Source organism: Heloderma suspectum, chromosome 5, assembly GCF_057233095.1.
Source record: "Heloderma suspectum isolate Gila_16-S chromosome 5, 16-S_ref, whole genome shotgun sequence".
NCBI lineage: Eukaryota > Metazoa > Chordata > Lepidosauria > Squamata > Helodermatidae > Heloderma > Heloderma suspectum.
The window spans coordinates 206,286,682-206,307,633 of record NC_139462.1 but is presented as its reverse complement, the minus strand read 5'-3'; the positions used below and the strand labels follow the sequence as shown (position 1 = coordinate 206,307,633).

The following is a 20,952-nucleotide window of genomic DNA, read 5'->3' as shown; positions in this document are numbered from 1 at the left end:
GCAATCACGAGTGTACAATAAAAGCCTCATGCAGAAAGGCTCATTATCTCCAATTTTGGAGGTAGCAGCAGGAATGAAAGGCAGCAGGGTTTGCATGGGGGGAAGAGCAGCCATGGGGGAAGTAAAAAGGCGATGACGTCAAGGGGTGTGTGTGGCCCCCTGATGTTATCCAGCCCTCAGGGCAATCTGGCCCTCCACACCAAAACAGTTCTGCACCCCTGCCTTAAAGCATGGAAGCCACAAGTGGTATTGGCACTGGATGTTCTGACATGTTTGGAGAGGCCATGCATTGATTTGGCTATGGCATAGAGTCAGGCCTATTTACCAGTGCTCTGCTGGATGCTCCCCTTTTTAGTATACTAGAGGCAAAACTGGACTGTGGTGGTAGTGGTGGTGGAGAAAGCTGAATTTGCTATGTGATGCACACTACAATGACACTGTCTTATAACTTGGACTTGAGTTGTGAGTTTAAGGGTGCAATCCTATAGGGATAGGCGGCTGCCTCCAAACTTGGAGGCGACCACCTATCCAATGCAGGGCAGGAGAAGCACGGAGGGGATTGTTCCCTCCACGCTTCTCCTGCCCTGCATGTGCGGCTAGACAGCTGATTTCGGCTGTCTAGCCACGGGAAGGCGGAGCAGGGGAGGAGGCTGCCAGAAAATAGGATGTGTTGTGCTGGCATTTCCACCTTCCCCACCCTGGAATGCCCCCCGGAATGCCCCATTTTGGCTGCTCCACACTCCTCTTCCGAGTGGAGAGCTCGAGGCTGTTCTGCTCTGCCTGCGAGGCAGCGCGAAAGGGGGGGAAAGGTCAGTTCTCCAGGAACTGACCTCGGAGTGTGGGCTCCGAGGTTGGTTCCCAGAAAACCAGATATCCTATGGCCGTCTAGCTGCAGACTAGCGGCCGTAGGATTGCTCCTCCCATGTATGAAATAAAAGTGCTCACTTTGGTGCATCTGGATCAAATATTGCATCGAAGTCCTCATCCAGCTCCAAAGGCAAGGAAGAAGTGGGGTAATTCATGCAACGATAAAATTTGGAAAACGTTTCTTCATCGTCCAACTTCATCACTTCTTTCACAGATTTTCCTGTGACTGTCAGCACTGTTTCTTGCATTCCGCCAACTACAGGAAAAAATGGTATCTGAAACAATGTTGTATGCTGTTGATACTGTCTAAATTTTAACTTTTATCCTTGAGAAGGAGTGTGTTTGGTGGAAATGTACACAGATACCTGTGCACTTTTTCTTCCCTGCATTTTTAAACTTTGCTTTACACCATTATTGGATGTGGTGTTTCTTTTTGCTACATGGGTGGGATGATCAACTCAGTCATACTTTTGCTGACACATACAGTAAAATCACCCCCTTTTTTGAGACTCTGACCCATCCATGGGTTACTGAAGCTCTGATTAGAAGATGATGGGGGGAAACTATGGCATGGCCTTAAAGACACATGATTCAGTCACTTTGCTGCCTGTATTAGACAGTACCTGATAACCCCAGGTATGTCACTCTGAGCTAAAAAATGGAAGAAAGACAGAATATAAATAAAGGCTGTAATTGTACTATTGATATATTGGGGAACAAAGTTATTCATCCAATGTTCTGAACTAAGCAAAAGCTTTGCTACAATGACTAAAGCAATAGAAGTAGGCTTTAGAAGTAGGTAAGTGAAAATACAGACTGCCTTCTTAAAATGGTGCAGACCTTTGTTGTTCAGCCTTCCCAAGAAAGTTTCCAGTTTATCCAACTTCATGTCCGATTCTAACTGCATATCTGGCCTAGCTTCAATTTCTAAACAAAAAAAGAATGGAAGCAGTCATTGTGATTTTTTTTTTTAAAGATAATTGTAACTGTTCTCATTAGGCATCACACTTTTTTATGGCCCACCTTCCAGAGGTTTTGAGATGGGTGTTGTTGACTTCAGTCTGTTGCAGAAAGGAGATGCCACTGGGGTTATAGCCGTCGGTGCTGCTAAGCCTGCAAGGTAAGCAGAGTTTCAGTTTCATGTTATACAATGGATGTTTCAACGTCTACCAAATTAACGTATCTCAATATTTTACCTGGGAAAGCTGCCTCTCTATAGTCACTATCAAATTAATATATGCATCAAACATTTCAGGCAAGTTTGCAGATCAACAACCGTGTCAAGTCCCTTTTCTGTCCAGATTTTGCATTTGCCAAAGTCCCTGAAGTGTGCTAGACAAATAAGTCTCCAACTTCTAGTTCTCTTCCCTCCCTCCCTCCACCCACCCACCCATACTTATTTGGTGACTTGGGTAGCTTTTGTATAGATGGATGGAAGAGGTGGTTTCAGGGGAAGGATAGACTACAAGCAGACCAATTCCTTTGTTTTGTCAAACACAGACGCAGGGGAAAAGATGAGGAAATCCTTGCTAGAGGGATGATTTATTGTGACAAATCCTCAGGAACATATTCATGGACATGCTCTCTTTTTAGGGCACTTGAGTCAATGCTATCCTATGTTACATCAGTGGTTTTATAAATGTCCTTCCTTCAGGGTACAGTTTCTGAATCCATGTGTCCGACAAGAGCCCTATTCAGGTGTTCTCTACCTGAATAAGGCAAACATGGGACGAGAGGCAGTGCTTCAGCTCCACCTCTCTCCTTTGTTGCATCCATCACCATCTACTTGTGGAGGGCAACTGTCTGAAGGGGAGAGCCTCCATGTGAGCCAGAATGCAGATTTTCAAGTCATCTTCCATGAGTAGAGGATGACGGAGAAGGGCGCTCTCTCTCCTCACATGTTTGCCCTATTCAGGTACGGAAGGCCTGAACAGGGCTAAGGAATCCCTTCATATCTGACATGGAACCCCAGTGTGTTGTAAAGGATTCTGGGGCATGTTCTCAACAGAGCACATAGTCCATTCACATGGATCACTGACTACAGGCCTATTGGTTCTCTCTCCAGAACTGCCAACACTCCCCTGCAGTAGTGTAGTGCAGAAGAACAAAAGTGGTAGGCAAATTGTCTTTCAGGGAAGCTTGTCCACCATTACTGTTCTTCTCATTGCAGAAACCCTGATCCATGGTTCCCTGGCATTCAGGCTGAAAACAACTGTCTAGACTATTCATCTTCAGGCATAGTCAATTTCTATCATTTGCAGAACATAAGTCACCACATGCAAGTTTAACCATTTGGTGGACTGAAGGCAGCCAACTAGAGCAGGGGTGGGCAGAAGGTAGATCTCCAGATGTTTTGGACTTCAGCTCCAAGAAGCCCATGTCAACATGGTCAATAGTCAGGAATGCTGGAAGCTGGAGCCCCAGACATCTGGAAATCTACTTTCTGCCCACCCTTGATGTAGAGCGTGCAAAGTGCAATTCTTAACTTACCATCTTTTGAACAAATATCCATTGCTCTAACCAACTAGGCAAAGGGTTGATTTCTGAAATAATTGCTGCCTTCTTATATACAGTCCCAGAGTTTTAAAACTGGATTTTCACAGACAGCTAGATTTTTAGTTCCCCCATCTACACTCACATCTAGACCAACTTGAGATTTTGCCCCCACCCCAGCAAGACGGTTTCTTTGTTCTGAATAGAACAGTCCATATTTAAACATACCCAAGGAGGAAAATCAAGATACAGCAGTCAGAAAAGATAAAAGCACTTCCTACAAACAAGGATACTTGATTAAGTATCCTAACAAGATGCGATCAGAACACAGTTTGGATGCTCAGTTCTTAGAGACATACTTTGATTTCTAGTTCAGAATACAAATAATTTGCTGTTGCTGCTATATTGTCCTTCTGGGGTTTTAATTTAATTAAAATGGCTTTACAAATAATGTAGGGAAAAATGAAAATGAGCAGCTTCCATACGTTAAAGTAACTGAATGTTCTTTGGCAAATCCTCCTATGCTTGCTTTTCACTAACAGTTTTTTTTAAATCAAAGTACAAGAGATGGATAAAGTACTGACCTTTCTTTACCATTCTGCCAGCGACAGTGAACTGGGTGGAGTCATTTGCTGCTCCTTTACCCCGCGCCTTCCAAGCTTCTTCTCGAACACTTATCAGTTGCTTTCTTTCTTCGATTGTCATTTGACTTTCACAGGTATCTGACATCCTCTGCTTTTTCGAACAGAAAGAGGTGACAATTAATAAAGTCTGCAACATGACAGTGACATGAAGCACACAAGCTCCCCAAACCCTTTAAATGTTCCAGGGTCTCACAGCAACTGTTTTGGTACCTTTTAAGCTATTGTTGGATGCTACTTCTGTCCATGATACACCTTTGGCCTAACCTTGTTTGCTTTAGTTGCAGAATTCATATAGCGCCATACTGGATGTAGCTTTTTGCAAGGCTTGTTGACAGGGCAGCATAGAAGGCTGCGCAACATGTTGCAAATTATTTCTTCAATAATCTTCCAAAATGCACCAGTTCATAGTTAACACTACTGACATGCAGAAGGAAGATAGTTCTGTGATTTCTTTTAAAAACACACTAGATTTGTCTCTATGCAGACCTAGGAAGCATATATATGTCATATTGCCATTTTAAGTAATTTATATGTAAGATATATAATATATATGTCATATTGCCATTTTACATAATTTTTTTCCACAGCTGATCACATTATGCTATGGACTATCTCTCCCTCCAGAAGCGCTTGCATTTTTGCTTTCAAAAGCTGCAGAGAGAAGGAGCTAAAAGCCAGAAACATCTAAAAACCACACATTGACCCAGTTCACACATAATGGTGGGAAGTTGTGGGTTAATTAAAGAGGCAGCATGTAGCTGTCTCTTTAAATATGCAACCTCCGATTGGCCTGATCTTAGCTTGCTCTGTTACATATGAACCCTTTGGCTTGTTCATGGAGAAAACAACACAAAGTTAACCTACAATTAGTTGTTAGTTGTTAATTAACACACAATTTGCCACCGTTACCTTAGAGGCTTGGGAAAGGGGTTAATAAAAAGGGGGAAAGAAAACTCCATTAGCACTGTTACATTCTAGCTAAATGTGAAGAGTGAGATTAATTTCGGGTAGCTATATTTAGAACATCCGAAGTGTTCTGTATTTGCTTCATGTGTAAAACAGCGTATGGTAGAGGATCAATTTATGGGCAACAATGCTGTAGCTACAAAGGCAAGTGGCAAATCATATGAGCATATGAAGTTGTCTTATAGAGTCAGACCAGCTAGCCCGGTATTAGCTACTCTGACTGGCAGCGGCTGCCCAGGGTTGCTGGCAGAGCTTTCCCGCATCACCTGCTACCTGGTCCTTTTAACTGGAGATGACAGGGGTTCAATCTGCAACGTTCTGCAGGCACAGCAAGTGCACTCAAGCACCACAGGACTTCTTACCCACGGTGTCCTTGTCAGTTTCACCTTATTTTCACATGCCTGTAATGGGTTTCGGTCTTATGTCATGTGTGTGCATGCACATGTGCAAAGTTCATATATATTCATACACTTTACTACCTGCTCTCCCCAACTGATCACCGTATATGAATACACGCAACATAGGAAGAGATGGCTAGCGCTGTCAATTTTAGCCATATCATGAGATAAATGCAGACCATTTCCGAAGTGATAATATTGCTGCTGGCATTCATGCCATTCTCCAACAGTGCTTGCCTACCCTGTGATAATTTTGGCCCTTCCCTGCTCTCCTAGCTTTCCCATTAGCTGCAGTGTGGCATGGCAGAACTCTTACAAAATGAGCAGATGTTCCCAGTGACTAGCTTCCCATACATTCTATGCACACTGTGCCAAGTTACTACTTGTTGAATGGTCATCTATATTTTACCTAAAGTAACACCAAGATTTCTACAGGAGCATGAGCTACGGTTAAGAAAAAGCAATGCAACAGAGTAGGTTCCCTTCTGCTTCTTTAGCTGCTGAAATCACTTTCAGATCAAGCCAAGTTAATAACCACATTTAGCATGTACTGCCTTGGGTGGGGACTGAACTGTTCTTGACTCATTTGAGGCAGATTTGAGGCTTTATCCCTCAAGGTATTTGGAATGGCTATGTGAATGGCCTGGGGCAGTTACTTTAGATTTTCTGAACTGACTGCCCAGGGCTAATCCTAATGTGGTGCCTCACTTAAGCATAAAATTAGGGTATCCCAAGAGAACCAAACCAGCTCAGAGCAATGTTAAGATGTCTGGAAGGGAATGTAGGCTTCCTACTCTCTCCCTTCTTTTGAACGTGTATGTAACAGTTTTATAAAGAATAAAGGTGCAGAGTGCCTGTGCAGACAATCCATTTGGATACAAGGCAATGCTAACAAATGGATTGAATAAAAATAAAGGTGTGCTGAGGGTCACTGCAACAGTTAAAACAGCAGAGACCTGTTTTGCTAAGAACTAAACATTTGCTCCCCCTTCATGGATCACTGCCTTGTTGTGGCGAAGGGGCTTGCGTAACTCAGTGAAGCTTAAGCTATGCCGTGCAGGGCCACCCAAGACGGACAGGTCATGGCGGAGAGTTCTGACAAAATGTGGTCCACTGGAGAAGGAAATGGCAACCCACTCCAGTATTCTTGCCAACAAAACCCCATGGAATGTATCACAAGGCTAAAAGAGATGACGCCGGAAGATGAGCCCCTCAGGTCGGAAGGTGTCCAATATACTACTGGGGAAGAGCAGAGGGTATTTCCAAGTAGCGCCAGAAAGAGTGAAGCGGCTGGGCCAAACCCGAAAGGACACTCAGCTGTGGATGTGTCTGGTGGTGAAAAGAAAATCCGATGCTGTAAAGAACAATATTGTTTAGGAACCTGGAATGTTAGATCAATGAATCAAGGTAAGCTGGAGGTGGTCAAACATGAGATGGCAAGATTGAACATCGACGTCTTGGGAATCAGTGAACTAAAATGGACAGGAATGGGCGAATTTAATTCAGGTGACCATCATATCTACTATTGTGGGCAAGAATCCCTTAGAAGAAATGGAGTCGCACTCATAGTCAACAAAAGGGTGGGAAAAGCAGTACTGGGGTACAATCTCAAAAATGATAGAATGATCTCAGTACGAATCCAAGGCAAACCATTCAACATCACAGTAATTCAAGTCTATGCCCCAACCACTGATGCCGAAGAAGCTGAGGTTGATCAGTTCTATGAAGACCTACAACACCTTCTAGAACTAACACCAAAAAAAGATGTCCTCTTCATCATAGGGGACTGGAATGCTAAAGTAGAAAGTCAAGAAATCACCGGGATAACAGGCAGGCATGGCCTCGGTGTACAAAATGAAGCAGGACAAAAGCTAATAGAGTTTTGCCAAGAGAACACACTGATCATAGCAAACACTATTTTCCAACAGCACAAGAGACGACTCTACACATGGACATCACCAGATGGTCAATATCGAAATCAGATTGATTATGTCCTTTGCAGCCAAAGATGGAGAAGCTCTATACAGTCAGTAAAAACAAGACCTGGAGCTGACTGTGGCTCAGATCATGAGCTGCTTCTTGCAAAATTTCGGCTTAAATTGAAGAACGTAGGGAAAACCACTAAACCATTCAGGTATGACCTCAATCATATCCCTTATGAATATACAGTGGAGGTGAGGAATGGATTTCAGGGATTAGACCTGATAGACAGAGTGCCTGAGGAACTATGGACGGAGGTCCGTAACATTGTTCAGGAGGCAGCAACTCAATTCATCCCAAAGAAAAAGAAATGCAAGAAAGCCAAGTGGCTGTCTGATGAGGCTTTACAAGTAGCTGAGGAAAGAAGGGAAGCAAAAAGCAAGGGAGAAAGGGGAAGATATATCCAACTAATGCAGAGTTCCAGAGAATAGCAAGGAGAGACAAGAAGGCCTTCTTAAATGAACAATGCAAGGAAATCGAGGAAAACAACAGAATGGGAAAGACTAGAGATCTCTTCAAGAAAATTGGAGATCTCAAGGGAATGTTTTGTGCAAAGACGGGCATGATAAAGGACAAAGAAGGCAGGGACCTCACAGAAGCAGATGAGATTAAGAAGAGGTGGAAAGAATACACAGAAGAACTATACAGGAAAGATCTGAATGTCCCTGATAGCCATGATAGTGTGGTCACTGAACTTGAGCTGGACATCCTTGAGACTGAAGTCAAGTGGGCCTTAGGAAGCATTAGTAACAACAAAGCTAGCAGAGATGACAGTATTCCAGCTGAGCTATTTAAAATCCTGAAAGATGATGCTGTTAAAGTGCTGCATTCAATATGCCAACACATTTGGAACACTCAACAATGGCCGCAAGACTGGAAAAGGTCAGTTTACATTCCAATTCCAAAGAAGGGCAACGCCAAACAGTGTTCAAACTACCGCACAATTGCGCTCATTTCATATGCCAGCAAGGTGATGCTCAAAATCCTACAAGCTAGGCTTCAGCAGTATGCGAACTGAGAACTACCGGAAGTACAAGCTGGGTTTCGAAGAGGCAGAGGAACCAGAGATCAAATCGCCAACATTAGCTGCATCATGGAGAAAGCAAGAGAATTCCAGAAAAACGTCTATTTCTGCTTCATTGACTATGCTAAAGCCTTTGACTGTGTGGATCACAACAAACTGTGGCAAATTCTTAAAGAGATGGGAGTACCAGACCACCTTACCTGTCTCCTGAGAAACCTGTACGAGGGTCAAGAAGCAACAGTAAGAACCAGACATGGAACAACCGAGTGGTTCAAAATTGGGAAAGGAGTACGACAAGACTGCATATTGTCACCCTGCTTATTTAACTTATATTCAGAGTACATCATGAGAAATGCTGGGTTGGATGAATCAGAGGTCGGAATTAAGATTGCTGGGAGAATTATCAACAACCTCCGATATGCAGACGATACCACCCTAATGGCAGAAAGTGAAGAGGATCTCAAGAGCCTCTTGTTGAGGGTGAAAGAGGAGAGTGCAAAAGCTGGTTTGAAACTCAACATTAAAAAAACTAAGATCATGGCATCTGGCCCTATCACTTCCTGGCATATAGAAGGGGAAGAAATGGAAGCAGTGACAGATTTTCCTTTCTTGGGCTCCAAGATCACTGCAGACGGTGACTGTAGCCATGAAATTAAAAGACGCTTGCTCCTTGGGAGGAAAGCTATGGCAAACCTAGACAGCATAGTAAGAAGCAGAGACATCACCTTGCCAACAAAGGTCCGTCTAATCAAAGCTATGGTTTTCCCAGTAGTAATGTATGGCTGTGAGAGCTGGACTATAAGGAAGGCTGAGCGCCGAATAATTGATGCTTTTGAACTGTGGTGCTGGAGAAGACTCTTACGAGTCCCCTGGACTGCAAGGAGGTCCAATCAGTCAATCCTAAAGGAAATCAACCCTGAGTGCTCATTGGAAGGATAGATACTGAAGCTGAAGCTCAAATATTTTGGCCACCTAATGTGAAGAGAAAACTCTCTGGAAAAGACCCTGATCCTGGGAAAGACTGAAGGCAAAAGGAAAAGGGGACGGCAGAGGATGAGATGGCTAGATAGCATCACCAATGCAATGAATATGAACCTGAGCACACTCCGGGAGGGTGTGCAGGACAGGAAGGCCTGGCGTGCTATGGTCCATGGGGTCACGAAGAGTCGGACACGACTGAACGACAACAACAAAACATTTGCTCTAACATCTCTTTTTTACTGACTGCTAAAGGAGTGGTGGGATTCACATAAAAATATTAGTTCAACCATAAATCACAAATGAAGTCCAAAGGACTGCCAATGGGGTACACACTTGCTATTGTGACAAGAGAAAAAATCCAGGAACCTGTGCAAATATGAAACATCAAACATACTGCTACAACTAATGCTGGCTGATTATATAGGGCTTGCAGACCATTAATTCAGAAAACAAGTACGCCGACAGTGTGTGCATTGACGTCAATACACTCTAGGTTCATTTCCACCTCCATCGAACAAACCACAGCAACACAATATATTGCACAGTCATAGGGGCTGAAACATAGCCCAAAGTAATCTAGATCAAATTACCTAAACTAATGGCAAGACACGTCATAGAATACAAACCTCTTCCTTCTCACATGTATACTTTCTCATTATCATCATTATTAGTCTGTGCATCCTTCCCAATCTCTTCCCCTGAAGCGAGTAGTGGGCACCATTGCTTTGTTTCATAAGCTACTCCCATTGTTATTATTAGCAGTATTATGAACAACATTTATATACCACCTTGTCTGCTAAAAAGCCATCAAGGCAGTGTACAACAATTAGTTCAACACTAAAACAAGCTAGCTTTGAACATCTGGTTCAGATGGGAGGGAAAGTTTTCTATGAAGAGAAACTTATCTATTGCTGCATTTACAAGAGGTGCACAAAAGAAGTGATCTAGTATGATCAGCTAAATTTCTGAAGGTATCAACAGTATGGCAAGATTGCGTAGCTGAACATATAGCTGATCAAAAGAGATTTTAGAGCTGGTAGCACGTTTCATAAAGGTTAATGGAAAGGCACAGAACAAAAGTGAAAATAAATGCATTCATGTGTGGATCTAGGTCTGCTTCCAAGGTTGCTTTCAGTATACATACACATGTTAAGGCAGTTTTTCCACATATTTAGACAAGTTTATGTGGTACCTTACTACAAAGATGCTTACTTGGCACAACTCTGCAAACCAGCCAGTTAAATATGCATCTTTGTATTCTGACAAACCACCTAAAAACAGTTGTCACTAAAAGTCATTGCTTTACCAATAAGTTTCAGAACCGAGTTTCAGCTCATTTCTCACTAAGCTAAAGAAACAGGCAGAACAGGTAATATTTCACCTTCCATCTCCAGGGGTGGCGCTCAAAGACCAAGGGACTTGGCTCTTTCAAACTAGCACTACTGACCTTAAGGGAAAAAAAAACAGAGGTATCAGAAAGAGAGGCAAAGCAGAGAAGCAGGAACAGAACTAAAGCAGGAAGCCCCCACCCCGATTTCCTAACTGAATTGTTAAAGCAAGAGAGACTGGTTTCGCACTGCATGCTAACCCACACTCAGCGGTTGAGTATGGGCTGTTGTTGAACCATGGGTTGTTTGTTGAACCATGGGTTAGCATGTTGTCTGAACCCAGTACATTTTCTGCAGGGTGGCTTGTTAACCATACAGCGTGTCTTATTTTTCTCAAACAAGCCACTTTGAGAACCCATAGTTGGTTATTGGGTTGTTCAGGGTGGTTAACAAGCCACACTGTGGAAAACATGTTGCATTCAGACAACACGCTAACCCAAAGTTCAACAAACAACCTATGGTTCAACAACAACCCACGTTCAACCACTGCGTGTGGATTAGCATGTTGTGTGAACAGCCCCAGAGGAGACTATTTCAAACTTAGAACATCAAGCAATGGTTCATATGCCATCCTGGATCACCATTAGACCCCTAATCTATAGAATATAACTTCCTGGAAACAGTGCAAAGCACAGCCTGGAAGTCTAGCCACTGACACAGAAGTTTGCTTCAGAAACTGGGTGCCCATTACTAATTTTGTAATTCACCTTGGATGTATTTCTTGGGTTTATGTTTTAGAGAAAGACATCCAAGCCATGTCCAAAATGATAGCATAATGATGGGTGAAAATGATGTTTACAGTGGAACAGGTGGTTATTCCATCAGGCTGCAGCAGAAGCAGAGATGGGAAGCAGCATCACTCCATTAGCTCTGCTGGGAGTCCAGCTTGATTTAACTTTTTCTCCCTCTCATCTGTTCCCACTCAAGCTGGTCTTTATAAGAACTTTCTAACTTTAAGAGCTGGTGCCTGAGTGTGCTTGTTCTCTCCTTCCTTCCTCATCCCCTTTTCCTTTTTTGTTATGCCCCTTAGACAGGGACTGCCTTGGTTGTTATTGATCTTATGAAGCCACTCTGGGAGGCTTTTTGGCTGAAGAGAGGGGTAAAAACATTTTAAGTGAATAACTGATACATACATTTCACCACTTCTGGCTTCTGTCCTTGCCTCCAGTTTCACAAAGGGATGGAAAAGAGAATGAAGCCAAACAAATTGGCACACACCAGAAAGGGAATCACTACCATTTTCACACTAAGCATAGAGGAAAGCCCAGAATGTGTAGCAGTAGTTATTCTAGTAGATATACAGGAAGAAAAGAAGCTGACAAATAAGGAAGGGCCTCAGTCTGGGCCCAACAGTAAATGTAAAATACTTAATGACTGACTGACTTTGAACTTCTATGGAACTTTCACAAATGATACCAACAATGCCTTTTTCATCCTCTTAAAAAACCAAGAACATGGCTAATGCAGCAAGTTACTATTTTACCATTTTAAAAACAACAGTCTCTGAAAATGGGGCTAGTTAAGTTGAACAATTCAGTGGACACATATTATCCTGTTTTTGTGAATGGGGGATCATGACTGGCATTAACGATTGCTGACTGCCATCATTATCATACAAAAACATGGAATCTGGGCTCCCTTCCAGGGAAGGGTGGGGATCTATGGCTTCACCTTCATTTGAATACAGTGAGTGTTTCTAAAAACAAAGCAAAATATGAACATTTCAATGTACATAATATGTAGTTCACAATTCAAAAATCAAATTGAAGATCATCTTTGAAAGCAACTTTAGATATTAAAGATGATTACTTGATATATGGGCTACATTATTTTCTTCCTTTTTTTTGGCAGGGGGATAACTACTGACAAACAATGTTTTGGTATGTATTGGAAGAGAGTACATAATGGCATGCGACATTTCTGCACTACTGTTTTCCAGGCAAATTTGAGAGAGAGAGAAATGGGGATTAAAAACAGGGGTGGGGGGTGGATGAGGGAAGGATACATCCTCCACATGAACAAGTGCTCAACAAATCATTGCAAGACCTGTTTAGAGTGTGCAAGATTTGCTCACCTGATTAATAGGTACAAAGGGATGAAGTTTATGGGCAGCAGCTATAGCAGGAGAATAGGTAGAAGCATAGACAGGTTCCTATGAACAGGGGCAGAAGCATATGAGAGAATTAGAAATGGAAAAGATGTGCTAGACACTAAGAGGAAGAGGGAAGGAATGATTACATCATGTTAAAATAAATTCATGGAAGTTTTCATCATAATGTTCCAGAACTTTTCCCTAGATGATATGCTGTAACAGTAAAATAAGAAAACATACACAAATATAGTATGTCCCCCATGCAATAATTAAAGGGATTAGTGATAATGAAGTGCTCTGAAAGAAGGCAGCAAGTCCGGGGAAGAGCCCCGTTGATGTTCAGCAACTCATTAGCCACAACAACAATGCTTTCATCTGGCAATATATTTAGCCCTTGGTGGAACAAACAACTGCCCATGATCTTGATAAACCACCACCATAAATAGACTTGAAAAGACGGCCAGAAGGGAATACTGATCGCACCCAGAAAAGAAAAAGTGAGCCTATTGCCTAGAATAACCTCTACACATTAGAGTCAGGCTTACCCAAAGCAGCTTAGACATGGCATTATCATCTGTAACTCCTCCTTCTTCCTACAGGTTAAAACAAACAGGAAACATTGCAGAGAGCGATAGAGAGGAGTAGCTACAGAAAGTAGCTTCCATTCCAAGTGCCATTGCTCCCAGTCTGATTAAAGCTCTCAGTGGGTGCACTGTGTGTAATAAAAGCTGTAAATCCAAAGAGCAAAGCAGGTTGCCGTCTAGTGGCTTAGACCCAAGTTTCATTCGCCACCCCTGTTTTCAGTATCAACACTTGATATAATAATAGCTCTAGATCATGATGTCTCTGCGCACAACCCTGAGAAGATCACTTTTAACCCTCTGCAAGAGATATAAATAATACCTCTGCAGGAGCTCTTTGCTGGGATGCAACACATTTCAAGCCCCTTTTGTTGATTTAATATTCAAGAGGTATGAGCCAGAGCTCACTAAATAATCTGGAAGGGTGAGCCGGCTAGGAAATAACAGTGCACATTTCAGTAATTAGACAGCTAACCTAAGGGCATCTCTACACCAGCCTAAAATCCTTCATTTAAAATGGGGCTTTCTGCTTCCATTTTAAATATAGGATCACAACTGACTTCCTTTATATGCCCTCCCTTTCCCCCCTCCCCTTCCCCCTCCTTCTCCCCATAGCTGAATCTTCCATTATCTTTCATTGATCTCGCTCCTCTTCTTGCTGCTTTTACTCTTTTCACTGAGGAAACTGAAGCAGAACACAAAGGGGTAATTTGATAGCTCATTATCTGTGATCTATTTAAGAACGGAACAAAGGGCATTTAGTGCAGGAGGGTCACGGCAGGGTCACGGCATCATGTAAAGAGCCCGCAAACTTCCATGAAGGAGCAATCTCAATCGCAGGATAAAAGCCCGGTGTTAAGGAGCCCTAAGTGAGAGGAGCTGAACTTTTTCTTGTATGGTTATGAAAATGTGAAGGGAAGGGGGAACGAGTCCAAAAGGCAAAGGGGATATTAAAACTGATCAGCTTCAGAGAGCAATCCTATGGTCCCAGGAGAGGATCCCAGAGACCACAGGGTTTTTCAGAGTCCGCCCCCTGAGGCTACAGACACTGCTACAACCTCGGAAGGGGGACTCCAAAATCCAATCCCTCCCCCTTGCAGCCACCATGGAAAGAACCGTGGCGCCTGCATTCCAAGGTTGCAAAAGCAGTCTCAGAGGATCTCAGAGAGGTCTCAAAGGAGGTGTTGTAGTGGGTGGGGAGTGGAGGGGAGAGGCCAGGATATGAGAAATCTTATGGACTCTCCAGCCCGAGCCCCAGCCCTGGTAGTATGACTCCTCTAGATGGGCTCAGAGGCAAATTTACAAAAAGGAGGACAGAGAGGCAGGTCATTGGATATTGGATGCATACGACTGAGCCCTTAGTTTAGAATTTTATTCATATCCAGGGACTTTAACATTCTGAACCAAACACAACTGTATCTAAATACGCAATGGATTTGAATGCTGACATAGCTGGGGTACTCCATAAGGTAACATGGAAATAATTTGTTGTTATTAAAAGGTAGAGTATGTTTTCATCAAGGAAAGTTTGCCACAAATGTTGTGCCTCACAACCTGATTTGCAAAAATAATGCTTGCGTTATCTCTTAACAGCTATTTTTGGCACTATAAAGGTTGGCACATACAATAAAAGGTATAAAGTCCTACTGAACGTATTTCTCTCAAAAGTAAGAAAGAGCGCAATCCTACGGGGATAGGCGGCTGCCTCCAAACTTGGAGACGACCACCTATCCAATGCAGGGCAGGAGAAGCAAGGAGGGGATCGTTCCCTCCGCACTTCTCCTGCCCTGCATTTGTGGCTAGATAGCTGATTTCGGAAGGAGGCTGCCAGACAACACATAGGATGTGTCGTACTTGCATTTCTGCCTTCCCCGCCCTGGAACACCGTGTTTTGGCTGTTCCGTGCTCCTCTTCCGAGCGTGGAGCATGGGGCCATTCCGTGCTTCCTGCGAGGAAGTGTGGAAGGGGGGGAAGGTTGGTTCTCCGGGAACCGACCTTGGAGTGCAGGCTCCGAGGTTGGTTCCCGGAAACCCACATATCCTATGGCCATCTAGCCGCTGACTAGCGGCCGTAGGATTGCTTCCTAAATGATATTATACTATTTGCCATCAATGTGGAAAAAATGATTTGTACAAATTTTCAATAATCAGCATAATGGCATGCATAGTACATCTCAATTCTAACATCTCAATTCTAATGAAAAATATTTTTCATTTCAAAAGCAACTGAAGACCACCAAACTTTTAAAATGTCTCATTTCAGAAATAATTGTTTTATGGCAAACTCTTTTTTAAAGGTTTTATTTTTTGTACATTCTTTTGAAAGACTTAACATGTCTAAACATTTCAGGGATGCTATTAATTCCTGGGAAATGGAAAATCTTGCCTATAGGCAAAGTGCCTAAAGCTCATTTAAGCATTTGACTGAAGCTATATTATTGCCAAAAAGCATTGCGGTCCTACTCCATTTGATGGATGCACAATTTTACAAAAAGTGTCACTGATATTTAGGAGAGTTACAGATTGCTCTGCATGCGATGTATGAAAACGCATGCAAATCATACCAAGCAAAATCAGCCACAGGCTCCAAAACCACGTAATAGCATGCACCAACAGCTGATCTACAGCATACATTATTTGCATGAAAGCAGGAAGACCATCCCTAGTATCGTTTGCTTCCTGAACAATTCCCAGTATGAAACATCTGCATAGCATCAGAGCAGGATCCAGGATTTAGCAGCCACTGCAGTTTTCATCAGCACTAGAAATAATACAGTCATTTATAAAATATCAAAGAGACGCCAGACTGCAAGTACTCAGTAAAAGAGGGCCTTTGAGGAGTTGGATGCTGCATCCTAAAATGAAGCCATAACTCATTCCCACCCAACAACTGTCATTTGGAATGTAAGGCCAGTTAGCCATGGTAGCAAAATCACAATGAGAAGACATTCCAGTTGAGGTAAAGTCTGTTTTATGAGACCTTGAAAAAGAAATCCTTCACAAACATTTACCTTTTCTACCAAATACATGCCGTCTTGGCATCTCTGCTAAAGTATTTTGTTTTGAAATTCCTTTGTGCATCACCATCTTGGCTGTGCAGCACTAGAAAATATCTTCCCCTATTGGTATCTCTCAACTAAGCACAGATTTCAGCAGAAGATTCTTGCAGTCACCATGTGTCCTATTTTACAGAGGACAGTCCTCTATTTGAAGTCTATTTGAATCTATTTGCCTGATTCAAGCCCATTTTCTAGATAAAGAACAATAAGAAGGGAGAGCGGCAATGGCCTTGAAGTTGCTCACCAACAGCACTTGGGCAGCAAACTGAGTAGGCAAACATGTCATGTGATCATGGTCTTCCCCAATATGGTGAGATATATTGTATTTCTATTTGAAGGACAGTAATACTTTGGGAGGAAAGCTATGGCACACCTAGACAGCATAGTAAGAAGTAGAGACAATACCTTGCCGACAAAGGTCCACATAATCAAAGCTATGGTTTTTCCAGTAGCAACGTATGGCTGTGAGAGCTGGACTATAAGGAAGGCTGAGCGCTGAAGAATTGATGCTTTCGAACTGTGGTGCTGGAGAAGACTCTTATGAGTCCCCTGGACTGCAAGGAGGTCAAATCAGCCAATCCTAAAGGAAATCAACCCTGACTGCTCATTGGGAGGACAGCTACTGAAGCTGAAGCTGAAATATTTTGGCCACCTAATGTGAAGAGAAAACTCACTGGAAAAGACCCTGATGCTGGGAAAGATCTAAGGCAAAAGGAGAAGGGGACAGCAGAGGATGAGATGGCTAGATAGCATCACCAATGCAATGAATATGAACTTGAGCATGCTCCGGGAGAGAGCAGAGAACAGGAAGGCCTGGCGTGCTATGGTCCATGGGGTCACGAAGAGTCGGACACGACTGAATGACTGAACAACGATATTTTCTAAATTTGCATCTATACATATAAATTGTCATGTGCAAATGTCATGCAAATCCTCTTTTGTCCCCCTTTCCTCCCCTGCAGTCCTGAGGTGGTCGCCCTAAGGCCAAGCAATAGGAGTGTTTAGACACAGCTTTGCAAAATGGATGAGCATTTTCTAATCTATCCCACTAAAAAAAAAAAAAAAAAAAAGCTAGTACTTCCCAGATGCTGCCATATGCCATTCTATGCCCAATCTCTTCAATGATTCCCTTTTGCTACAGACAGCACTATCCCAAACGGGGACGGCTTTGGGTTTGAGGAAGCCCTGAACAAAGTGCCCTCTGATGTCTCCCCCCAACCCCCATGCAATTGTCAGTGTTCCATAGTCTTACCTAACAATGGTGGCAACTGCAGCACTCTAAGGGTGCTTTATAAATTTCCCAAAATGACCCCAGACAGATTTACCCTGGTACACTGTGGGAAATTAAAATGGAGGCTCACAGACCCAGTCACTTCACGTGGAAGGCTTGGTACAGGTCTACATGCTGGTGGTCCCTGCTGGGGCTCCAGCGGTTGCCTTAGGATACTAGGTGCTGACACTGGGCCCGATCCCGAACTTCAGAACTTGGCCTTTTTTTGAATCACATAAAATTGCCTTCAGTATTTGGTTCTTCTCTTCATGAAACCAAGGAACTTGAGCACCATTTTTTTGGCAGAAAGGCAGGATATAAATTAATAAGAAATTCCTTTCAGAATTTGACCGTTTGTGCCCTGGTAGTCCTACACTTCGAAATCATCCTAGTGGACTGAGCTTAAAAGCAAAATCTGTCTGAATTTCAGCTTTCTAGGATGGATGTATTTAAATGTCTGGGCTAGTATGGATACAGGCTGGAAGCACCTCAGGGATCAGATTTAATAGCATATTTGCTTTTTCCTGGAGATAAATTGCTAGTATGAACCTTCTCATTATTTCCTACTGATGAGCTTTCCCATGGCCATCTTTCTGGCCTGTCTTGGAGAGACAGTTTATTTTAGTGTAGAAATTTCCACCATACCTTTCCAGTAAGTTCCCAGAGTTGCCCTGATGCGGACACTGTTAGGCTTTTGATCTGATCCAGCAAGGCAAGTGTTAAATAGAATGATTCAACAGAGGTGAATGGGGAGAAGGGAGATTTTGGTTTGCCATGACATGACTAAACCACTGTTCTTGAATGTTCTGGGCAAGGCATTTCTTGTACCCATTTTTACTGCCTTATCTAGAATAGGTGGGTGAATTAAAGTGAAACAATCAGAATAGTGGTTTTCAAATGTTGTGTTGTGTGTGTGTGTGTGCGCGCGCACGTGTGCGCGCGCAAACTGGAAATTGTTTGGGGTCTCAGCAGACCACACACTTTTTGTAGTTGCTCTACAAATCAAAGCAGGTGTATAACTTGTGTTTTAACGTTTTTCTTCATCAACGCTGGCATCATTTGTGAAAACCAGCACTGTACATATTATGAAAATCATGAGCCTTAGGCTTGGGCCTTGTTAGCCTGTTTGATAAACCAGCCCTTGTCAAAACAGCTTCAATCTTTGTCATCCGAAAAATACATACATCATGTGCAAGGCCAATGCTTGACTGTTCTGCAACCTTTCCATGGACCACCTGAATGGTCCTTGTGGCCAGCTAGTAGTTTGCAGATCTCAGTTTGAAAACTCTTCTAGAATATGGAATACAGCACTTATTTCAGCAACAAAGTTTAGAAGAATGAGGTCAGTTTAAGCTTAGAATAAAAATGAAAATTGAGAGGGGATATGTTTGCAGTAGATCAAGTGATTAAAGAATTTTTAGTTGATTAATCATGTGCCTTTTGAACTAATCCAATTACTCAACTACATTTAAATGACGTTTCATATTTCCAGAGCCTTAGTGCAAGTTCCTTTCTGAGATACTGAAGGAAGTGAAAGACCAATTACAACTTGTTTTACAAAAGCTACTATTCATAGGTTGAAGGACAGGACATATTCTTTTTCCTGCTCTATAATTATAGAAACTAATACAAAAACCAACAAACCAAAACAACCAAATGTGCCCTTAATTCTGGACCTTAATCAACTAAAGATTTACAGCACAATCCTATACATTTGGGACTTGGTAAGTTTACGTAGGATTGCAGCTTTAGTTGATTAATCTATCAATTAAAACTTGCAGCCCTACTTTGCACCATACAGAATGTAAAAGGGAGAGGTAAAGGAGGAAATTATTTATTTATTTATTATTATTTATTATTAAATTTATTAATCGCCCATCTGACTGGTCACCCAGCCACTCTGGGCGATGTACAACCCCCATAAAACAATTTAAAACAATAAAATTTTACCATAATTTTTTTTTTTAAATACCCTAACCCACCCCAAATGCCTGCCTGAACAGCCAGGTTTTTAATGCATGACGGAAGCTCATTAAAGAGGGGGCATGACAGAGTTCCCTAGGGAGGGAGTTCCACAGAGTGGGGGCCACCACAGAGAAGGCCCTCTCCCTCGTCCCCACCAGTCTAGCTGTCCTGGCTGATGGGACAGAGAGAAGGCCATCTGAGGCTGATCTTGTTAAACGGCCTGTCTGGTGTTGCTGGAGGCGCTCCTTAAGATAGGCTGGGCCGGAACCATATAGGGTTTTAAAGGTCAAAACCAACACCTTGAATTTGGCCCGGAAAACAACTGGTAACCAGTGCAACTCCTTCAGCACTGGAGTGATGTGATCTTGCCGGCGGCTGCCTTTAATCAGGCGAGCTGCCGCGTTCTGTACCAGCTGCAGTTTCCGAACCGTCTTCAAGGGTAACCCCACGTAGAGCGCATTACAGTAGTCTAAACGAGAGGAGACCAGGGCATGTACTACCGATGGGAGCAGATGGTCGGGAAGGAAGGGGCGCAGCCACCGTATCAGATGGAGTTGATACAGCGCTGTCCGGCTCACAGCTGACACCTGAGCCTCCATGGACAGCTGGGAGTCCAAAATGACCCCCAGGCTGCGGACCTGGTCTCCCAAGGGTAGCCGTACCCCATTCAAATACCCCATTTAGATTAAAAGAACATTATGTCCTGGTTCTCATGCAACAAACAAGCCATGGTTTATTAACATGGGTTCAGGGCTGGCCCTCCCATGCTCTGCCGCCTGATGTGGGGTGAGGTGCCTGAATCAGAATGCAGAGCAGGAAGAGTGTTGAACTGCACTGCTCCCCACCCCCCACCCCCCTGCCCGGAGGGCCTGCTGCCATACCACCACCTTCAGTGGGTGATCTAGAGAGCCCTGCCAGCCACTCTCCTGAGTGAGACAGCTGCTTGCGGGGCTCTCTGGAGCAGTCGCCCACCATCTTGTTTCCCTCATCCCCTCCCCCCCGACATTTGCTGCTCTGCAGCTGGAGACAGTGGCTGTGGAGCTCTTATGAGAGCCCCGCAGCTCTGCCTGGAGCCAATGCCACAGTGGAAAACATAAGGGGAAGGAGGGTGCAACAGGGACAGGGTGGGGAGCGATGTGGCAGGTGGGAAGGATTGTGATGCAGCAGTGTGATTTCTCTCCCACCTCAGATGGCAAGAGAACTTGTACTGTGGCTGCATGGCCTGTTCGGCAGTGTGTGGGAATG

General features: G+C 43.3%; 1 protein-coding gene across 2 annotated transcripts in view; it reads right to left on the bottom strand.

Annotated features, from left to right (window-relative positions):
- SVIL (supervillin) overlaps positions 1 to 20,952 on the bottom strand; it is a 209,655-nt gene that overhangs the window by 26,545 nt on the left and 162,158 nt on the right. The window contains exons 18-24 of one of the 2 annotated variants that reach the window (XM_084859164.1): positions 13,379 to 13,426; positions 12,816 to 12,893; positions 10,735 to 10,800; positions 3,945 to 4,095; positions 1,891 to 1,980; positions 1,708 to 1,794; positions 946 to 1,123 (exon numbers count right to left, since the gene is read on the bottom strand). In XM_084859164.1, coding sequence (XP_084715290.1) covers positions 946 to 1,123; positions 1,708 to 1,794; positions 1,891 to 1,980; positions 3,945 to 4,095; positions 10,735 to 10,800; positions 12,816 to 12,893; positions 13,379 to 13,426 — 698 coding nt within the window. The remainder of the gene's footprint in view (positions 1 to 945; positions 1,124 to 1,707; positions 1,795 to 1,890; positions 1,981 to 3,944; positions 4,096 to 10,734; positions 10,801 to 12,815; positions 12,894 to 13,378; positions 13,427 to 20,952) is intronic. The other variant, XM_084859163.1, reaches the window with a different exon arrangement.